Raw genomic sequence first — 23029 nt, forward strand, 5'->3', positions numbered from 1 at the left:
AGCACTTTTATCAGAACCATAAATACACATTGCCCTTTTTTATCAGTAGTTTCATCACAAAGAATTGAAACTCTTTCATCTTTCACAGCTCCTTTTAATCTTTCCTCCTCCTTTTTGATGATTCGAGGTGCAGAACCTTCCCTTAGTCTTCCAGCTGTGGGCAAGTCTCCAGCACCATAAAAAAATCAATAGGCCTAATATTAGAGGGCTATTTGACATCATTTGAATTAATTAAATGATTTATAATAATTGTAAGTAAATGAGGGTTCTAGCGTACATTATCTAGGCCTAAGTATCATTAAACGAGAAAACTATAATAACCGTACAAAGTTGTCAGAAAGACATAACCTCACATTTCTTCCTCAGAAAAAATTTATAGTATTGCACAAACCTGGTATATATTTCTCCATCCACTCTCTCAGCTTCGGATGATCAGCTTTTTCCAGTAGAATGTTTGCCTCCATAAAAGCTCGAGTTGTAGAGAAAATGAATGCATCTTTATCTTATTTCGCTCGTTTTGGCTCTGAACTAGTGTCTGTGAGACTAGCTTGTCTTCTGTTACCTGTCGTCGTCAGCGCCTTTTCCTTGTTCTTTTTATGTGAAACTGTTATTAATATGTTTCAGGCATGTGCCACTCAATTCGCACATTGCAGTATTTAATAATAAAATGCAGTATTTGCACATCAGTATCTTTCTAGTTTTGTCAAACACGTAAAATCCTTCCGATGCAAATTCTTTTTCTCGATCAAAAACCATTTTAATAAACTGAGCACAAAATAGGAAATTAAAAGCTCCGATCAGCATCGATTTTCAACAGGCAAGAGGAAATACACAGTGATGTGTTTACACGTAATTAAATACCAAGGATCGATGAATACGATAATTTTTCAGTTCACAGGAAGATAATTTAGCGATAATTGATATACTATACCTTAGCTTTCGATATATATCGAAAGGGTATAATGTCGATTGCGGCATCGATTATTGGATTTTATTGCCACAACTCGCCTCGAATCTCCCTTGTAAACTTCAAATGATGCAGTTCCAAATAATTTCCTTAAAAGTTTGCTTAAACGTAAATAGTTTCGTGTTTTTGAGCCAAATTTGTAAAATTTTGCAAAAATTTTGCACTTTGCCAAAAAAAGGTGCCTCTAACCATAGCCTTCAGCAGAATGTTGAACTTATTTTATATAAGACCCTGATGATATCATGATTTGGGGTGAAACAGAAGAGGAAGTACAGACCAGACTCAAAGTATGGAAATCCCAGTTCCAGGAACATAACCCCAACATCAGCGAGACCAAGACATTGGTGATGGCAGTCAACAGACAAACTGGATATTTACCTGTAAAATTTTTAGGGCTAAGTTGATTTAATGGTTTGCTCCAGTTCTTTGTGTAATAATGTTGTTGGTTTTTTGTCCCACTAACTACTTTTATGGTTTTTGAAGCTCAAGTTTTGTGTATACATAAATAGTGTATCATATTCTTTGTGGGAGATCAAAACCAGCAGGAGGGTGCGCTCTCTCACTCTTTCTGTGTGTGAGAACTAACCTGCAAAGCAGAGCAACCCCAGCACAAGGTATGGAGGCCTTTGGAGGAGTGGAAGTTAAATGCTTCCATTTTCCATAAACTCACAAAGTATGATAGAGTAGTTAACCCTATGTCCGGCCACCTTTGCTATTCACTTTTGGTGCAGTCTGGGGGAACCTGAGGGCCATGAGCCACTCCAGAATTAGAAATCCCATTTCTTAAATTTTTGACCTCCTGCTCGGGAATAGAACCCTCTATTGCCTTGACTAGGCAGCCCTTTCTCTAGACCTGAATGGTGGTGGTGGTGGCTTTCCAGTATCTGATTTATTATTCCTTGTCATCCCTTCATGTGCTGAACTTCCCTTACAAAATCAGAGTTTGACAATCTTTTTCTGTTTTATTTGCTGCTTTTCAATGAATATTGTTGCAGATATTAGACAATAAGGGTTATTTCTGTTCTGGAAGAAGACCTTCCTCTGAAAAATTTTTCTTTATAAATATCACTCTATTTCTTGCTCAAATTCTGATGTTAATGTTTCCAGGTGGTAGATTATGCAATTGCCCGCAAGATAGTGGATCTTCACAGCAATGTCCAGGAGACTATTGAAAGAGTGTACACAAGGGATGAGGTGCTTCGCTACATCACTTTTGCCCGGCAGTTCAAACCAGTTATAAGCAAAGTGAGTATTATGTTAAAACCTGTATTAGTGTCCCACAGTTCTAACCAGTCTGAATCTTTTGAGGAAGTTGTAGAGAATATCTCTTGTTCTTGCTTCTTGCTGTCAAAGCCTTTGGTTCAGGGGCTCCCACATTCAACTGAAGATAATGACATCGAAATAATTACCGTGAAGCTAAGCAACATGACCATTACATCTGTGTACAAGCCTCCAAATGAAAGTTCTCTTTCTCGCCACCTGCAAATTTTGTTAAACACACAGGGTCAGTAGTAATGGGTGACTTTAACAGCCGTAGTCACGTCTGGGGATATGCTCAAGAAGATGAGAATTGAGAGATCGTAGTTTCATGGGTTGAAACTCAGGAGCTTTCCCTTATTCATGACAATAAGCTTCCCTCCTCCTTCAACAGTGGAAGATGGCACCGATGGTATAACGCAGATCTTCTCTTTGTGAGCAACTACTTTGTACAGCAATGTTCTAAAGAAATGGGCTCACCAATCCCAAGAACACAACACTGGCCACCAATATGTCACTTCTCTTTATCCATAAGACCACACAAAGTTCGGTTCAGACGGAGATATAACTTTTGAAATGCTGACTGGAAAAGGTTTTACAGTACGTTGGATGAGAGGATAAAAACTGCCTCTCTTATACCCGAAGATTATGACAAATTCATTGATATCGTGTAATTCTGTTCACGGGCATCAATTCCCAGAGGCTGCAAGACACACTACCTTCAAGGTATAACTCGTGAAACAACTGCTCTGCTACACGATTACTACAGGCTTCACGAAGAAGACCCATTTAGTGAGCAAACTATTCAAGCAGCACAAAGTGTTCTTTCCTCTATCTCCCAGACAAAGGAGACATGGATGTAGTTGCTGTCTGAAGTTCATATGGGTAGCAGCAGTCAAGAAGCTTGGAGACTTTTAAGATGCTTGAGCAATGATCCTACTGAAGCTAACACACATGCCAATGTAAGTGTAGATCAAATAGCACACCAACTTTTGCTTAATGGAAATTCAATACTTTCTATGAAAATAGGGAAGAATCCTATAGTCAGACAACCAGACGAAAACAATGAGTTATCTAAGCATTTCACACTAACTGAACTGGTCGATGAAGCTTTTGTTGTACCCATTAGAAAGAGCTATTGTCCTGATGATGTTTAGTTCTCTTTTTAGGCTGGAACGAGATAATGGAATAATATAAGCTCTGTGGACAAAGCTATATAGCCAAATTATATCTAAAGTCCAAAACAAACCTAAATCTACTCTTATTAAAGAAAAGAAACAAAAGGACACTTTTTCAGTTTTTACCTTCAACAACGATTCTGTTTACCAAATAACAAACCTATTTAAAAAACACAGGGTAAAAATAGCATTCAAAACAACCAACAACAATCGTTCTCATTTCCACAATCCAGGGACCATGAATAAATCAGACAAGTTTGGCAAATCAGGCATCTACAGATTATAGTGCCAGTCTTGTTTAGCAAGTTACATCGGACAGACAGGAAGAAGCTTTGATGATGATGATGATGATGCTTGTTGTTTTGAGGGGCCTAACATCGAAGGTCATCGGCCCCGAAGAAGCTTTAACACCAGGTAAATCGAACATATTAATGCAGTTAAACATAACAGACATTCGGCCATGGGTCTATACATGCATGAATCCAATCATAAATTTTCCGACATAGACAAAGACCTACAAATATTTGAAACCATGGAAAAGTAACTCGTACTCAATATCAAAGAAATGTTTTACATATCGTTAGACCAACGAGTTAATTCTAATCATAATCTGAACGAATCCACCGAAAAAACACACATTCTTTATGAGGCCATTCATCCCCTCATCATCAAGACATATTTAGACAGAATGGCTCAACAAGGAAGCACTTCCCCTCTCTCGCAGACCTCCTACACACCTCAACCAACCCAAAGCAAGCCACATCCCTTCCTTCCACCTCTTCCCACCCCCTCTCCTAGCCAACAATAAGCACCACACACACACACACACACACACACACACACACACACAGTTGAACAGATCGCAACCCACTCTTCTAACGGCAGGTCAGCGTGAGCGGGAACAGAGTGAGTAAGTAATACAAATATCATTTTACAATTTAACTCAAACACGCACAACAGTTTCTCATTTCTTTCTTTTCTTTTTCCTCAGACACCCACCTTCAGTGCGTGTTTCCATAAGCCAAGCCCATACCATCACCATCCTACATCAGCAACAATAGTTGACGACAGTTACAACTGCATAAGCAAGGGTTCCATAACGAAGGATGTTCCCCCAGCTCTTCAGCCAATTTAAATCTACCAATAAGTTTATTCCATACTATTCTAAAGCACTGCAAGATTACATAAACTAAAACAAGCAATTTCTACATTATTAAATGTTTCATTGTCAAATGTATTTCATTTCAACTGTGTCATATATGCAAGTTGATTGAAACAGGACTGACTATTATGTTCCGTGTTTCACAAACACACGGCAATAATTTTAAATCAGATCCAAGAACTTTCTTAAAATACCAAGCGTTTCAAGCCAATGTATATATATCAACTGATTAATTTATCCAAGAAGATGAAACAAATCCAACAAGTCTATGCTGCATTCTCCAAACACATGTGCAGTGTTTTAGCCCAGATCCAAGAACTTCCATAAATTACCAAACATTTCATGTGATTGTGTGGTATAATTAGTCATGAAGTTTTGTTTCAAAAGGTTCACATGTTTTCAGATGATTGTGGCAAGACTGATAAGTCTATGTCGAGTTATGTAAACATACAATGGTATTTTTTAACCCAAATCCAAGAACATTAAAGTGCCATGTGTTTCACTTCAATGTATACATTTTCGTGTCATGGTGTATATTTTCAACTAGTGCGTCTGTTTCCAATAGATTGAAACAAGACCAACAAGTGTATTGCATGTTCCACGAACAGACGACAGTTTTTTAAACCAGAACGAAGAACTTTTTAAGTGCCTAGTAGTTTATGTCTTTGTGTGCATTTCATTTCAATGTGTATATATTTAATCGAGTTTAATTAGATAGAAAAAAGACCAACAAGTTCAAGAACATTCTTAAAGCGCCATGTGTTGCATATCATTATGTGTGTTTCATGTCGATTTGTATATAATTTCTACCAGTGCATATGTATCCAGTGTTTCGTGTTCCATGAACACACGGCACATTAAACTAGAACTAAGAACTTTTTAATTTCCAAGTATTGCATACCATGTGTACGTTACAATTCAAGGTGTATGTTTTGCAACCCATTGATGTGTTTTTAGGCAATCGCCATTATGTGTATCATTTTTTATTATGATGTCTTATGTCAACCAATCGAGTTGTATGTAGTCAATCCTAATGATGATTGTTATCAGATTCCCCTTGATTTGATATTCAACAAGAACTGATGATGACTCCGAGGGAGTCAAAACCGGTGTTCGCCCAATAAATTTAATTTTTTCCTTACAAGTTGCTTTACGTCGCACCGACACAGATAGGTCTTATGGCGACAATGGGATGGGAAAGGATTAGGAGTTGGAAGGAAGCGGCCGTGGCCTTATTTAAGGTACAGCCCCGGCATTTGCCTGGTGTGAAAATGGGAAAACACGGAAATCCATCTTCAGGGCTGCCGACAGTGGGGCTCGAACCCACTATCTCCCGGATGCAAGCTTACAGCTCCGTGCTCCTAACCGCACGGTCAACTCGCCCGGTTTTTAATATATTTTACAGTGTGTTGAATGGTGGAACATCCCTCAGAACTCTATTATATTGATTATCTTTTCATAAATCTTCATGCAATGACAAAGTAATGCTATTCCTCTGTAGTTCTCACAAAAGTGCCTTATTACATTAAAAAAAAAATTAAGTACAATAATTGCCCTTGTCCAATCATCAGGAACCTCTCCGTCACTCCATACTATCTTCATTATTCTATACAGCCACTGCATTCCAAACCGGGCGAATTAGCCGTGCGCGTAGAGGCGCGCAGCTGTGAGCTTGCATCCGGGAGATAGTAGGTTCGAATCCCACTATCGGCAGCCCTGAAGATGGTTTTCCGTGGTTTCCCATTTTCACACCAGGCAAATGCTGGGGCTGTACCTTAATTAAGGCCACGGCCGCTTCCTTCCAACTCCTAGGGCTTTCCTATCCCATCGTCGCCATAAGACCTATCTGTGTCTGTGCGACGTAAAGCCCCTAGCAAAAAACTGCATTCCAACAGGGATAGCTTTCCACTGTGATGTTATCTATTCCAGGAGCTTTGCTATTTTTCATTTCTAATACAGCTTTTTCTACATCCAACATTCGTAGATCTTCTCTTCCTATTTCATTTGATAGTTTATTCGTCCCTTCCACTGTAATGGTGATATTTATTTTATCTTTGTCTGTTTCTTTGGATTCATTTGTTTCATTTTGTCCTTCATACAGATTTTGGAAGTATTCCTTCCATACTTTCAAAACTTCTTTTTCTTCCCACACACACAGGTTTTCCATCTTTGTTGATTACTTTTGATGTATTTTCTTTTTGCTTCCTTACCTAATATGCGTATAATATTGTTGAAGTATCTTCAATTCTACTCGTTACACCAGTTTAGGTAATCAAATTATATCATTGAAACACCAGTTTCTTCACACACATCCATTTATTACGAGCTGTTGACAACTGACTTTCACACACACCAAGCAAATCAAACGTACAAAGAATAAAAGCAAACGAAGATGAACCACTCCACTCAATTATCTGAGTTACTGACACATAACCTCATTGTTATATTCCTTACAACTATATAGGCCTACACATGACCTCTTATTTTTATGAGAAAATCACAACATTCCAACACTCCCCCCTTTTCTCAAAAAAATAAAATTCTACACTTCAATCAATTTTCCTCTCATTGCAAACCTATAAGCTTATACAAACTCTTAAGCTTGTTGCCAGATAAATTCTTTGTGAACAAGTCTGCAGCATTTCTCTCTGATGCTACATATACAAACTCAATGAACCCCTTTTCTACTAGCTCTCTACATACATTGTACATATGTCAATATTTTTTGACCTTTCACTGACAATATTGTTTTTACTCAATTTAATTGCTGCTGCATTATCAGCAAACACTTTGCAAGGAATATCCATAAAGCTTTCCAGCCCTAGCTCTGATAGCAAATCTTTCATCCAAGTTACTTTTTGAGATACCTCTCCCATTGTCATGTATTCAGCATCCATGGTAGATCTAGCTATACAACTGTTTCTTACTATACCATGATCATACCTGCCAACCCTTCCGATTTACCCGGAAACTTTCCGATTTTTAACTCATCTTCCGGTTTTCCGATTTATTTTTATTTCTTCCTATTTTTGACCAATATAACCTCCAGTATGGTCAGTACTCTTCCCCTAGGACGAATTCTTATTTCCGCAACCTCATTTTTAAGCATATTTACCGGTATTTGATGCTTTATTTCGCGGGCGGATCATCCGTCGGCTTCGTGTATCATATTTCCCGCTCATTACAGCAGCGTGTGTGCTGTTTCAGGTGGGAATTCGGGACGGCAATCGTCTTACGAGTCAGAGAAGGTCATGCGCACTAGCGACCACTAGGGACTCCGTTGATCGGCATGAAAGAGTGAGTTTGTTATTGTGTGGTTCGCGCGCTTGTTTCTGTGCGTAGTTTCGGTGGAGTTTTAGACAACGTGTTTTTTCTTGCGGTTCTGTGCTTTTCCCCCTGTGGAAATCATATGTTAATAATGTACGAGACATATTGATGTGTTTTGTATGTGGTAGTTTCGCGTATTTCAGTGCTTTTGTGTTGACCAGAGTTCATAATTTTAATGACTTCAATGTATTTCAGAGAGTTGTGTCTGTGACAGTTTGTGGTATTTTCTCTTTACATGATGACTACAAAACATAACAAACGTTATCTCCAAGTGTTCAGGGATACCTATAAAACTGAATTTCCGTTCATTTTACAGTCTAATAAAGGAAACTATTATGCATTTTGTTCCGTGTGTCGGTGTGATATTAATATCTCACATGGAGGGAAAACAGATTTTGTAGCCCACAGTGTCACACAGAAACACAAAGATAGTGCTAGCTGTCTCGAAAGGAACAAAAAATTAAGTTTTTTTTTTGTAGGTGGGAAGGAAGATGATGCAGTCACTCGAGCAGAATGTTTGTTCACGGCGTTCATTGTCGAACATAACCTTTCATTGTCTTGTTCGGACCACGCAGGGCCATTGTTCAGAAAGATGTTCCCAGATTCAGACATTGCGAAGAAATATGCGTGTGCTAGAACAAAAACATCTGCCATAATTAATGAAATGTCCCGTGATGCAGATAGTAAAGTGATTCAGACTTTAAAGTCTGAACCTTTTGCGATTTCAACTGATGGTAGCAATGATAAAGATAGTAAGCTCTATCCTATCGTCGTCTCGTTTTTCAATAAAGAATTGAAAAAGATTGAAAATCGTTTGCTATCCATGGAAAATTTGGAAGGCAATTCTACTGGTATTAATATTGCTAATTTGCTCCTGGATGTTCTGAAAAGATATGACGTTCCGATGGCAAACTGTATAGCTTTTAGCGCAGATAATGTTCCTGTTATGATGGGAAGAAAAAACGGTGTTGCTGCTAAACTAAGAGAGCAGTGCGAAAACATTATTATTATGGGATGCCCATGTCATTTAATTAATTTGGCTGCCATGAAGGGTGCAGACTCCCTTCCTGTCAAAATTGATGAGATGCTAATTCATATTTATTATTATTTAGACAAAAGCTCAAAGAGAAAAGATCATCTCAAAATGTATCAAGCTTTGTACCAAACTGATGTTAGAAAAATATTAAAGCATGTGTGTACACGCTGGTTATCCTTGGGGAAATGTTTGGAAAGATTGATTTCAGAGTGGGAGCCACTTCAGAGTTTTTTTAAGGATGAGGTAAAACGGTCCAATAGCACAGATACATCTCTGAAGTATTTCCAAATTCCCAAGCTAAAGGCACATGAAGATACAGAAATGGAATGTGGTCCTTGTGTCAGTAGAGTACAAGACCAAGCTTCTGTTATTTCTGGAAAAAGGAAGGCGGAGAGTAGTTCATCTCCATCTGTGAAGAAAATAAAGGAGTCTAGTTGCACTGCCAGTATTTCACGAGAGGAGAGACTATTTCTTTTTCTGTCTTCAAACTTTAATAAAGCATTTTGCTCATTTCTCGCATTTATCATCCCTACATTTGAGAAAACTAATAAAGTTCTTCAGTCGCAAGCACCTCACATTCATGTCATAAGATCAGTGCTGATGGATATGTTGAAGGACATTCTGTGTAGGTTTTATAAAAAAAATATCCTACAGTTTTAGAAGTAGTCTATCACACGAGAGAGAGTCAGAAAGCTGATGATGATTTAGTAATTGGCTGTTCAACATCTCGTCTTGTAGAAAATCTGGCACCTGAGGAGAAGAAAAACTTTTATTTGCACGTCAGGAACTATTTTATTGCAGTTTGTGATTATATTATTCATAAATTTAATTTGAATAGTGGTGTTTTTGTTAATGCTCAAGTAGCTCAGATAAATTATTTGCAGGCTTCTTCCTTCAATGCTGTAAAGTATTTTGTTTCAAAGTTTCCTGTTATATTGCCAGTGAAAGATGGTGAAGATGAACAAGAAGCAATGGATGCATTACAGTGCCAGTTTTGTGCTCTCCAAGTGGAGGATTTACCATTGTCTGTTGTGCAAGGAGAAAGAGTAGATTGTTCTTGGTCTGCTATAGGGGATATACGAGGTGCAGATGGGTGTTTCAAATATGATAGAATCGCAAAAGTAATGCTCTCAATATTGACAATTCCACACAGCAATGCCGAGTGTGAAAGATTGTTCAGCCAGGTAAAAAAGACGAGGACACAATTCCGATCATCTCTGAATGACGAAAATCTCAGTAAACTGTTGGTGGTCAAATCAAGTCTAAGTGGAAAGTGTTATGAGCAGCAGTATGACAGTGCATTGTTGAAGAGGGCAAAGTTAGCTGCCAGTTCAATGCTAAACAAGTAAACACAGCAGTCTCTGTATCACCTACATGTGTATATTCTTCACCATGTGGTAAGTTGTAGTCAGTTCTTGACTTATCTGTCTAAATGTTACTATTCGTATGTATGTGTCATAAATGAGAATGATTATTAGGTACGTTTTCTTGCAATCGTTTGTGTTTTCTTAGTTTAAGATTTTAAATGTAATGGTTAATTCGCATTGTAACTGTAGATATATATGCCTTTTATCTTGTCCTCTTTTTACCGAGACCGTGGTGCAATACACTTGATGAAATCCAAGAATTAAAAAATCTTCCTATTTTTGATTTCTAAAAGTTGGCAGGTATGCATGATACTGCTCCCCCTGCCACTGTGGTTACATACCCACTCACTGGTCTTCTAGACTCAGTATCTCCTCCCCAATCTGCATCACAGAACACTTGTACTGACTCCTCACAATTTTTGAAACACAAGTTTAAATCTCTAGAACCACATAGATATCTCATGATATGCTTCACTTCTTTCCAATCTTTAATTTTAGGTTTTTGACAATTTTGACTAACTTTACTCACCGCAAATGCAGTGTCAGGTCTAGTATTATTTGACACATATAGTAAACTTCCTACTGCACTGCGATAAATGGTACAATCAAATTCCTGCTCATCATTTTCAGCTGTTGAATACCCACTTGGTAAAATAGTCTTACTCAGTTTACAGTCACTCATGGAAAAATCAGCAAGTAATTTGTCAATGTACAAACTTTGACTCAACATAACCCCTTCTTTTGTCTGTTCTATTTTTATAGACAGTATGTTTGTTGCTTTTCCTAGATCTTTAATCTCTAACACATCAGCCAACCTTATTTTAACCAACTTAACAACCTCTTTGTCACCTGTTGCAGTTATGTCGTCAACCTACAAGCCAATAATACAACACTCCTTTACATACACACATGGTTCTTTGACACATCTCGTAAAATCTAGTCTTCTAATTATAGCACCAACACAAGCGTTCCAGTTTTTACTCGAATTAGGTAGTCCATAGATGCTTTCTTCAATTTACATACATAGTTTTGGACATCTTTTTCTACGAACAATTTTGGTTTTTCCATGTATACAGTACAACTGATTTCACAATTCAACACATTGCTGACCAGATGCTTGAGCTTGTCACATACCCTGTGGACCGGACATTTTCCTACTAAGCATACTAGGGTGCACTTGATTATAAAAATGTACATAAAAATTAAACCAGTCAAGATTTTATATTTAAAGTTGGTATGAGTACTCTCCAATGCCCCTATTAGTAGTGGATCTGCCTTTACAAAACCATCTTCAGCGTCAGTTCCTAACACATCATTAATGTTTACATCGTTGTCGTCGTCAGAGTCACTTGAATAATTAAGCACACTAGGTAAATGACGGCGTGTAGATGCTTGAGTATCACTTCCACTATCACCCTCACATTCAGTTTCCACTAATTCATTATCACTATATCCATTTGAACAATCATCGGCATGTAATTCTTCTAAAATATCATCGTCAGCTAACACCGTATTCCGCAGGCGCTCCATCTTGTCATTGACTGAACCGGCAGAGAGAAAGCCGACGTTTCAAAACTAAATCAAAGAATAAAAGAGGCCGTGAATAAAAGAAAAGTGGCAGATATACATCTACGATTTGTTCTACTCAATGTGCAAGTCCGAAATAGTTCAATATATGGTCAAGAGATGTCACAGGAAGACCGAAAACAATGTCGTGAATAAAACAGAGATTTCTCGGAGCCCGTCACCTACCGCTGGCGAGCGTACTACGAGATTTCTCGGGGCTCGTCACCCATGTGTTAAGGAAGCACCAGTTACATCTAGATGTTCTACAGTCCAGCCTTTACGTACTGCAATACCTATTAACAGTCTCATTGTTTTCCTCTTTATAACAGGACTAAATGTTTTATCATAAGTAAGGTTCATCTCTCTCTTAAAACCTTGAGCAACCAACCTAGCCTTATATTTCTGGATGTTACTCTCACTGTCATATTTCAATGAAAACACCCACTTAGAACTAATTATTGTGACATTTTCTGGTCTTTTTACAATTGAATCAGTCATTTAAGAAAGAGCACATGTCCACAAACGCAACTTTTCAGGAGGAGCAAAAAACATCATTCAAGCAATTTCTTTACTCTGCCAATGATCCGGAAACCGTACGGACAAAACAGTTCATCAATGGCCTTATTGAACACACCTTCCGTTTGCATCTACACGGCAACGTTCAGCTTCCTAACGAATTAGCCTACACGAACTAATTCCTATTGACAATAATAAGATGAATGATGCTGTCTGGAAACGAATTTTCAAGTTGGTAGGCACTCCTCTTCCTTGAGATTCATCAGACAACCTTCCCCTCTTATAAAATTTCGACCACCATGCAGTAAAGTTAAGAATACCACTCATCTCTACCAGAATGATGGTGAACTTGTCATGACGTTTAGTTGCCCGTAAGATGATTTCACAATATTGTTTCACATCATAAATTCGATCAATTTTTTAACACCTCGTTTTATGATAGCAAAATCTCTATCACAGGCATTGCATGAGTGCCCTCGCATAGGGAAGTAATGATGAATGGTTTCAAATCGCTTCATGTCAACAAGTGCTGCACATAATCGGATCACTGTATGATTTTTGTTCTGCCCTACAGCGCCATCAGAGAACAGTCGACGTTATTTTACACTGTTTGGTATACATGTTTGGATATAGTCTAACAAAAAAACTACGCAATTCATTGCCACCTTTACGAGCTTTGGGCCTACCTTCGTGGTAAACATACGACACTGACGAATTTGTTTGCATATTGTGAATGCCAAACGTGTTCACCCAAAGCTGTCGCATGTGGAATATGCCCTGCACTGGTATTTTAGGCAGGGGAAGGTTTTGATAGTAATCAAAACACAGTCCTAGTATTTCTGGATTACTCTTGCATTCTAATGCAGTTTTCTTCAGGCAGAACAGGCAGATGTTCCTTCCGGTAAGCAAAGAAGTCATTCAAGAAAGGGCACTTATCCAGGGACATGTGCCTTTTCTTAAATGACTTCCAAACAACACCCAAATGAACCTTAAATATCAGCATGTTACTGGCTGGATAAGTGACCTTTCTTTTGTGACAAGGTGCGCTCGGATGAAAGGAATGTTAATCTGAAAAAAAAAAAAAAAAAACGACAATTTGGACATGTGCCCTTTCTTAAATGACTGATTCAATTTCCTAAACATCCTTCTTTCTCATCTCATTGATCACCACTTTCATGGCTTCCATCCAGTTAGCAGACTCTTGGCTTGACATAACCTCCTCAACTGTTCATTTTCCACTACATTCGCATGTCTAACTTCCATCACTGCCTTACAATCTGCACAAGTCTCACCTTTCCTCTGTCTTATTGACCTTCTCAGATTACTCCCTGGCTTTTGTATTGCTATAGACTCAACCTCTAGTTGTTCCTCTCCGGTCGTTGACTCAACAGCCTCTCCGTCCTCCTCTGTGTCTAACTCAGTCCCTAATTTTATTTCTGAATCTTCAGTGCACAGTATGTCAAAGTATGTTTCACTACCCTCTTCCTTTGGTACATTTATCTTTTCCATAATATCAATTCCAGGACTTTTCACCTTAAAGGGAAATATCTGCTCCTCAAATACCACATTTCTCCTCACTATTACCTTTTTCCTTTCAAGACTCCATAATCTATATCCATCTTTAGTACCTGCTTCGTACCCTACCATAACGCATGACTCTGCTCTGGGATCTAACTTCCTGCTGTCTGCCCTCACAGCCCACGCCTGACATCCAAATACTTTCAATCTACCTATTTCTTCCTGATCCAGCTTCCTATTGAACCACAGTTCATACGGTATCTGAAAATTTATTGCTGAGGATGGGCACCATTTGTTAAGTACACTGCAGTCTTTACCGCTTCTCCCCAAAATTCTTTTGGTAACCCAGACTGGATCCACAGACATCTAACAGTATCAAACATCATTCTATTATGCCTCTCTGCTAAACTATTTTGTTGTGGAGTGTACGGTAAAGACCTCCTATGAGTAATACCACACTTTTGCAATTGTGCTTGAAACCTGCTACATGTATACTCTGTACTATTGTCAGATTGCACTACCTTAATTCCTACACCTTCTAACTTTTCTGCATTTGCCTGATACCTATTATACACCTCGAACACTTCATCCTTGTTTTTCACACATACAGCCACATTATATCTGGAGTATTCATCAATCATAGTTACAACATATTGAGCTTTCTCAAGTGATGATGGACTAATTTTTCCAATTACATCAGTGTGCACAACATCAAGTGGTTTTTCTCCCTTACACTCACAAGACTTAGGTACTCCCTTGTTACTTAGTTTCCCCTGAATGCATACAGAACAAGTATTAATATCATTACTTCTTTTCAATTCTAACATAGGCAATTTAAACAAAGTTCCAGAATGAACATGTCCATATCTCTCATGCCACAACCTAACCTCTCCAACACTTTTAAATGCTACATTGTTGTTACATTCTTGATCTATCATTAGGTCACAATTACAAGAGAATATGCTCTTTTCTCTTCCCATCTAACCTAAATGGTGGATCCCTAGCCGGTGCCCTTTTTTGCAGCAAAATCGTGGGACATTGACTTGGAGCTGATGAAGTAGATGGAGCTGAGATGTCGGAGAGAGGTGACTGTGCTTGTATATCGGGTTCACTTTTTCCTCCCCCCCCGTTTGAGAATTGCCTGGTGTTCCTTTAGATCATTTGGTACACCCCTATTTGACCGTATTGTTCCACATATGGTAGTGTTCTGTTCCGGTAATTGTTTTGCGATTCCAACGCTATTGTAATAATTGTCCATATAGACTGTATACCCCAGGCCAAGATAATTTTCAAGCAGCTGAAAACTGTGCTTTGTAAATTCGCACCACTTGCATCATTTATATTGTTCCTACGTGCCATGGTTACACTTCAGAACGCGATTATACACGCGCCTGTGCAATCACAAACCAACTACGCAGCAAGTTGGGCCAGCGCTAGGCTACCTTCAGAAACCAAAAAAAAAAAAAATGCATTTCAGTTTACTTTTGTCCTCAGAACCACTATAAATCGCCGTGGCCATGTGGTTTCTGGTGAGTAGAAGCATTCATAAGGGTATTACCGTCATCTCTCTCGCACATATTTGTGACCGAAATAGACCCCAGCTGCGTAGAAACGGCTCCAGTTCAAGGTTGCGCTTATCCGGGCTAACTCGGATATGGTCCACAGCATGGTCAAGCGCTATAGGCAATAACTCAGATACGGGCGTAAATGTGTTAACCAATGAAATGTGACACAGATTCGGAACAACCTTAAGATGTAATTCCCTATCAATTTTGTATTTTATTTTCCTGCATATGGTCTTTATATGATAATGTTCTAATTACGCCATTTCCGCTATTGTGCATATGTTGTTAGATTCAGAAGACAGTGTTGCTGATAGCAGCAGTTATTTTAGTGATCTGAGTGTTGGCAATGACGCAGAAGATGGCATAAGTGACAGTGACATTATGGACATTGAAACAGAGTGGGTAAAGTTTGAAATAGCACGAAAGGATCTTATTTCTGCAGATACTGGTTGGCATTTGTACTTCGAGGATAGCTCTGCACCTATGGATATTTTTTAGCATCTGGATGTAGTGCTATGCAAAGGCCAATATAGAAGGAAGAAGAATAATTTTTTAAACATTTCTTTTCTGATAAATGAACTATCAGAACTGACAGTGATAGCGTAGTGGAGGGGGCTGCGGGTGGCTAGAGTGTGTTTAGGTAGGTGTTTGACATTAGGCCCTAGTGAAAAAATGTTCATACTTGAGGGGAAAATTACCAAATTAAATTAGTCAACAGGTGAAAAATAAATACTTTGTTGAGGGGTTAATGAATTATTGCATTTTTCACTAGAAACCCTTTTTAAGGAAAACCCGTATTTAAGGAGCAGATATCAAATCCCCATGAGATTAATTAATGAAGGGATTCTACCGTGAAATTTTCCTTGCTAAAAAGTTCAACATCCATAATTTCCACCCTTAATATTAACTTCTCCTTGATTGTCATAGAAGCAGGTATGAAGAAAAACTATATAAAGTAGTATGTGAATTTATTGTCATTTAAGAAAAAGAATATTAAGGAGGAAGGGATGCAAATTAAGATCAAGCCCTTCTTTATTACTTTTGATAATGGTGAAATGACTAAACTACATGAGATCTTGGAGGTGACTGGAATAGAAGTAGTAATTGCATTTACTGTAATGTGAATATATCTAGAGTGGATAACTATTAGGGCTGGAGAAAATGAGTGTTTGTACACAATAGTTGCAAGCAGACAGATGTCTTATAAAATGGTTGCAAAATAACTGTTACTCCTTCCAGAGTAGTCAGAAATGAAGTGGTCCAAAATTGCTGAGCTCATCAGCAATCTAGTATTAAATTAATTTTTGACACTTTTTCTAACCTCCCCTATACATTATGTGTTCAGATATCTGGGAAATGTGGTTTACAGAAATTTAAAATTGAAATGTGCTTGAAGAACATTGTGTAACATTTAAAATGGGCTGTAATTGCAGCTGTAAAGATACTGGTGTTTTTTTTTTTTTTTTTTTCAACTAGGGCAGCTATAAGAAATCCAGTGTCAAGAAATGCAACAAATGCCAACATCTGTTTGTGCATGCACAGATTGTGAATTGTGAAACTACACTTGATTGGTGCCAGTGAAGAATGCAACAGCAGAGTGGCACTGCAACTGTTATTTTCTTGAAACAATATTTAAATTTGTTTCTTTTTTTTTTATTTTCATAGGAGGCTGCATCTATTCTTGTAGAGCAGTACACAAAGCTGCGACAGCGAGACGGTGCAGGGAGCACCAAGTCAACATGGAGGATAACTGTGCGGCAATTAGAGAGTATGATACGTCTCTCGGAGGCAATGGCAAAAATGGAATGCTCCGAAGAGGTAAGTGTTTGTTCAGTCTTCAGCCCTAAGGCTGGTTGGATCCTCAACAGCTCTGCCATCAGCTGTCATAGATGGCCTAGGCATCATTGAAGAGGCGTACTAGGGAAATGAGGAGTGAGGTAGTTTCCCGTCGCTTTCCTCACCGAGCCAGAAGTTGCTATTACATATCAATCTGCCAAGCCCACTGAAATGCATGCACCAACCGACCCTATGAGCAACATTTTCACACCATTCATAGCAGGGACTGGCTGCAGAAGGAATGGCATTACTAGCATCGCTCATACCTCAGTCACTTTCATATAGTCAAAGCCAAGGATAAGACAGAGACAGATCAATGAAAGTAACAAAATTGGTCTAGCCCATATCAGAAGACATAGTGCACTGTAAACACTAGGTCCTGCCAGCGAAGGCATGGTAAGTGTTTAGTAATACTAATAACCTTGTAGATGGCCAAAGTGGGCTAATGTTCTTTCACCACTTTTTAAAAATTCTACTTTTGAATAGAAGTTCACTGGAGCATTACACTCCTTATGACAAAAAAAATGATAGAGAGTCAACTTTTTAAATTTAAAAAAAAATTGCTGAACATCGCACCGACCCAGATAGATCTTATGGCGACCATTCCTGCTCAGGCACCAAAAATGAAGTATAATGTTCCAACATCCTTATGATTAGTTGAAAAAAGTCATTGTTGCAGTAGGGTGGCTGAGATTATAGGCGGTAAACTGTAAATTTATTTAGGAGAATTTTCTCCCCTTCCAGGCTTTATAGTCAATAATGATATTAGACTGCAATTCTAAAGGAGTAGGTAAACCTATTAAGTGGGAAGTGGGAAGGAAGCGACTGTGGCCGTGAGAAAGGTACAGTCCCAAGATTTGCCTGGTGTGAAAATGGAAGCCACAGATAACCATCTTCAGAGCTACCGACAATTGGATCTTCCTACTGCAAGCTGATAGCTACATGACCCAAAGCACGAGCCACTTGCTCGGTATCAACCCGTCTCTCTACAAGTTTCATGCTCTCACAGCTGTGGCTCATTGAATCATCTTATTCTTCACCTTATTGAAGTATCAGAAGTTATATGCAGTTACCTACAAGGTGGATTTCCAAAAACCATAACAATGTAGTTAGTACTATATAGAATCACTTTGTCGTTGTTATTTTCAAGGTGGTATTTTCTTGTCGTTAACCATATTATAAAGAAGTTTTTAGATTATGTAGCAGTGAAGTGGTTTCATTGGGCAAAATTAACCCAAGTAAAAATGTCTTACAGAAATTTGTGGCAGATCTGGTGACTTGTAGTCTTTCACTCTAACCGTAGGCGAGCATGGTGGTTCATCAGATAGGAATAGCCCAGTACTAAGTATAAGATGTACTGGAAGAAAGGAAAAGAAAACAACAATTTGAAAGCTCAGAGGTATCATATAGGTAATGTACTTGATTTTTTTATGTAAATTCAAATTTTTCCAGTTATTCTATTTCCTTAGACTCATTTCTATTAAGTGTGTTATGACTACCTTGCCTTCAAAGTTTTAATGTACTGTTGTAGGTGCTGGAGAAACATGCAGTGGAGGCGTACCGTCTGCTCAATAAGTCTATCATTCGTGTGGAGCAGCCTGACATACACTTGGATGAGGAGGAGGGAGTGGAGGATGAGCCAATGGATATAGAGAACACACCTACAAATGAAGAACAACCTGCAGAGAGTCAAGGTGGGATGTCCTTCACTTTCTGATGTCTACTTAAGCAAAGATCAAAGCATGCCCAAAAGTCTTTCAGCATTATTCCTCTAGTCCTTACACCAACTTAGCGTGACCATTATTTCATAATTGTAGTTTTGAAATATTTCTCATATTTCCTCCACTAAAGTACGAGGGATATTCAATTGGTATTCAGGACCTAGGAAGCATGTTAACTGTTTCTTACTGCCTTTCTCTTTCCTTACTCGTTAAATGCAGTGCCCTCTTCTTTAGGATACTCCAGAATATGGAGAGCCCACTGCCACCCCTCTGTTGTACTGTGTTAGTTTTTACGAAGGGCATACTATATTGTTTTACAATTTAATTTTTTGTACATCCGGGTATGGTTCACATTTCACTTTTAAAGGTGGTGATGTGTAACTTGTGTTTTATTCCACCGTTTTGTAGTAGTACACGCACAGGGTTCAATGAATGCACTCGTCATAGCCATTTCATAACAACGCTGTCAGCATAGGAGCAGACAACATGAAAAGCAACCATCAGAGACAGCGCTGTAGGACTTGGTTCCTATGGAAAGAAGGCATGATCACTGCAGAAATTCATTGTCACTTGGTGGCAGTCTGTGGAGAACGTGTGCCATCACGGAAAACAGTTTACAAGTGGGTGGAAGGTTGGAAAACAGGGTGCACATCAATGGACAAGGGAACCAGTTCTGGAAGGAATGCGACAGTGTCAACACCAGCCAACATTGCCAGGGTTGAAGAGGATATCCAAGGAAACAAATGCATCACATTTACGGAAATGGGGGCAGCGGCGGGAATTAGCCGAAACACCCTGCAGCGGATCGCACACGGCCACTTTCAGTTGAGGAAGGTGTCATCCACGTGGGTGCCTAGACTCTCGTCTGCAGACGAAAAGCAGAGGTGTGTGAATGTGTGCTGAGACCTTTTGCAACGCCATGATCAAGATCCAGTCGACTTCATGGCTAGGCTTGTGACTGGTGATGAGACATGGCTCTATTACCATGAGCCTTGTTTTCCAACCTTCCACATAGTTGTAAACTGTTTTCCATGATGGCGCATGTTCTCTTTAGACTGCCAGCAAGCACTGATGAATTAATGCAGTGGTCACGCCTTCTTTCCATAGGAATCAAGTCATATAGCACTGTCCTTGACGGTTGCTTTCCATGTAGTTTGCTACTACGCTGACAGTGTTGTTATGAAATGGCTATGACGAGTGCATTCGTTGGCCCCTGTACGTGTGCTGCTACCAAACGCTGGAACAAGAAATGTGAACCTACCCGGACATACAAAAAACAAAGTGTAAAAGCATATAGTACGCCCCTCGTAGCTTTTGTCAGACAATCTCCTAGTTAAGTCTTGAGTTCAGTGCTGGTGCTGTGATGTCACAAAAAAAGAAAAAAATAAGTACTGTACTCTGAACAATAAATTGAACATGATTGTGCAAAGAATGGAACCATGTTTACTCAAATAATCCCGGCCATTGAATAATGCCCGCACCCTCATTTTAGGAAGGCTCATTTTGAAAAACAAATGAAATGAACTAAAATTCCTTCCATCGAAAGAGTAACGTAGGCTTAAACAAACATTTCGTATTACTCCAAGAAGTTCACGTGGTCTTTACGCAAATATGAACATGTATAATAAAAATTAGCAAGTAAGCCTACTTACGTGACGGGTATTTCATTAATCTGAACTTGCAATAGGCTCGATTCCCTGTAGATGGGAAGATTCGTTGTCTCTTGCATCACTCCTAAATTACTTACAAGTTCGTCACACTCCACGTCTAAAACACTTCTCACACGTGGTCTTTTTTTACTGGACAATAACACAACCAGTGGTGGATAATTCTTTTCACGCAATGTAAAAACTTGAAATAGACACACCGGCAAAATCTGATGTTAGTTTTGCGATACAGTAAAACCTCAATAATTCGAAGTCTTTGTAATACAGAAATCAGACTTTCAATTATGTAATGTAATTCAGAAATGCCAACCCTCGCCAGTTTTCACGTCCTGCTTTTCTGCGTACTGCCTGCTACGTGATATTGTGGCGTTCCTTAAAATGCTGAATACAAAAGAATTATGATTTCACTCTATTTTCAACTATGAAACACATTATAGACACACCGAAGTGAGTGAAAGTGCAGAAAGCTACTCCTGCATGTTCCCGAAGACGCGTTCTATCATGACGTGAAGAAATTTTGAATTTAAATTACTCTGTAAAATACGGTAGTATTTAAAAAAAATGTAAAGTCAGTTTAGAATTAAAAGTCTGAATTGTTTTCTGTTTAAATATGACATATGGGGACAGTTTTCTTCTACAGTTGCACAAAGCATAACTGTACACTTAGCATTGAAAACTAGGTGAGCCAGGAGCGTGTTCGCAACCTTGACACAAATAAATCCCGCACCTCAATTTCGTGCCTCAAAATTTAAAAAAAAATTGCGGGGATTATTTGCGTAAATACGGTATATTGAATGTGTGTGATTTAGGTACGGTGACTTTCATAAAATAATTTTCTTGTAGCCTATTATTTTTTCCAACCTGTTGTGCTGTTTGTCATTTTCCATTTACCATTTTACACTATAACGTGGAGTGAAGGATGTCCCCTGTCAACCGTTTGAAATCAAGCGTCTACTGTATATATAAAACTCAATGTCTGTTTGCGTGTATTGGTGTCTGATTATGACTCTAGAATCGATGGATGGATTTTATGCAGTTTTTGCTGTTGCCTAAATGATCTCTGGAGGAAGGTTGTTCTGTATTTAATACAGTAGAAGTATGGTATATAACGAGAACCCCGTTATAACTATCATTTTTGTCCGTCCCTTCAAAATTCCTATATTAAAATGTGTGTTATCCCAAGGTTACAGCGAGAGCCCGATCACCGAAAGCATTGTCGGAGTCGATTAGTAATACCCGTCAACTGCTGTCCCGTAAAGAAAAATGAAAATGAATGAGAGCATGTTTTCGTAATAAATGCGTAAGTAACGTGTCCGATAACAGGTATTAACTTGTTAAAAATAATGGCTGAAGTAAGCGATCTCTTAATTTTAATTTTATATACTGAAATTAAGTAAGAATGTGATCCAGCTCAAGATATGGCAGAGTTCATCACTGATTTCAGAGGATAGTTTATATTTTCTCGCGTCTAGTTAAAGTTCGGAAAGGTTATTCTCATGTAAATTTTTAGCGAGGAGGTTTAATTTCTCTACATGCCTTCGAAATATGTTTTCAAGATACATACACAGTTAGGTTAGATTATGCTGTTTGAAGAAGAAAACTGAAGTGTTCGTCACAGAGCCTCTGGAGTGATACCGTATTTCTCCGAATCCAAGACTTTATTTTTCTCAGAATCTCATGCGAAAACTCAAGGGTTGCCTTGGATTTGCGGCCTAACAGTAAGTTGATGGATACCACTGGCAACTACCACGGTAACCACGCTGCTTCTTTTCATGCCCACACACACACACAAAACTCGTTGACAATAAACTACTGCCTCTTTATCATTCATCGCTAGCTGCGCCGACCGGTTGTACAGTGTCTCTGTGTAACATCACTGGATCTCAGGAAATAGTGAAGAGAGAATGACATTCTATTATCCTCTACAAAAACGTTTCTCAAATCTGCAGAATAGCATCAAAACATGCCAGCCTTCGAATTCTTAGAAAGGTCATGGCTACTTAGTAGCAGAGTTATAAAGCATCTACTCTACCTGACGCTTAGTAATATTAAGTTTTATAAATAGGAATATTTTCGGGATGGATCTTCGTATTGTAAAGATACGTGGAACAGGTATTGCCGGCAAATTTTCAATGGGTTCTTGTCGATGTTATGATGCCAGTTTTAAGTTAATTGCTATTGAACACTCGGAAATGTATAATAATTGTGGATCCGCAAAAAATAAGGCATAGGCCTAACTAAAGCCAATATTCGGCGTTGTCGTGAAGACAAAGGTAGCTTAAAAATGCGTACTGTACAAAAAATTGCATTCAGTGGCACGCATCAAGGATGCTTTACTGTAAATAA

At 38.6% G+C, this 23029-nt stretch overlaps 1 protein-coding gene across 1 annotated transcript in view; it reads left to right on the forward strand.

Moving 5' to 3' along the window:
* Mcm6 (minichromosome maintenance 6) overlaps positions 1 to 23029 on the forward strand; it is a 121355-nt gene that overhangs the window by 67998 nt on the left and 30328 nt on the right. Inside the window, exons 10-12 of the mRNA XM_067137224.2 lie at positions 2075 to 2212; positions 17125 to 17277; positions 18827 to 18989. Coding sequence (XP_066993325.2) covers positions 2075 to 2212; positions 17125 to 17277; positions 18827 to 18989 — 454 coding nt within the window. The remainder of the gene's footprint in view (positions 1 to 2074; positions 2213 to 17124; positions 17278 to 18826; positions 18990 to 23029) is intronic.

This window comes from Anabrus simplex, chromosome 1, assembly GCF_040414725.1.
Source record: "Anabrus simplex isolate iqAnaSimp1 chromosome 1, ASM4041472v1, whole genome shotgun sequence".
Taxonomy (NCBI): domain Eukaryota; kingdom Metazoa; phylum Arthropoda; class Insecta; order Orthoptera; family Tettigoniidae; genus Anabrus; species Anabrus simplex.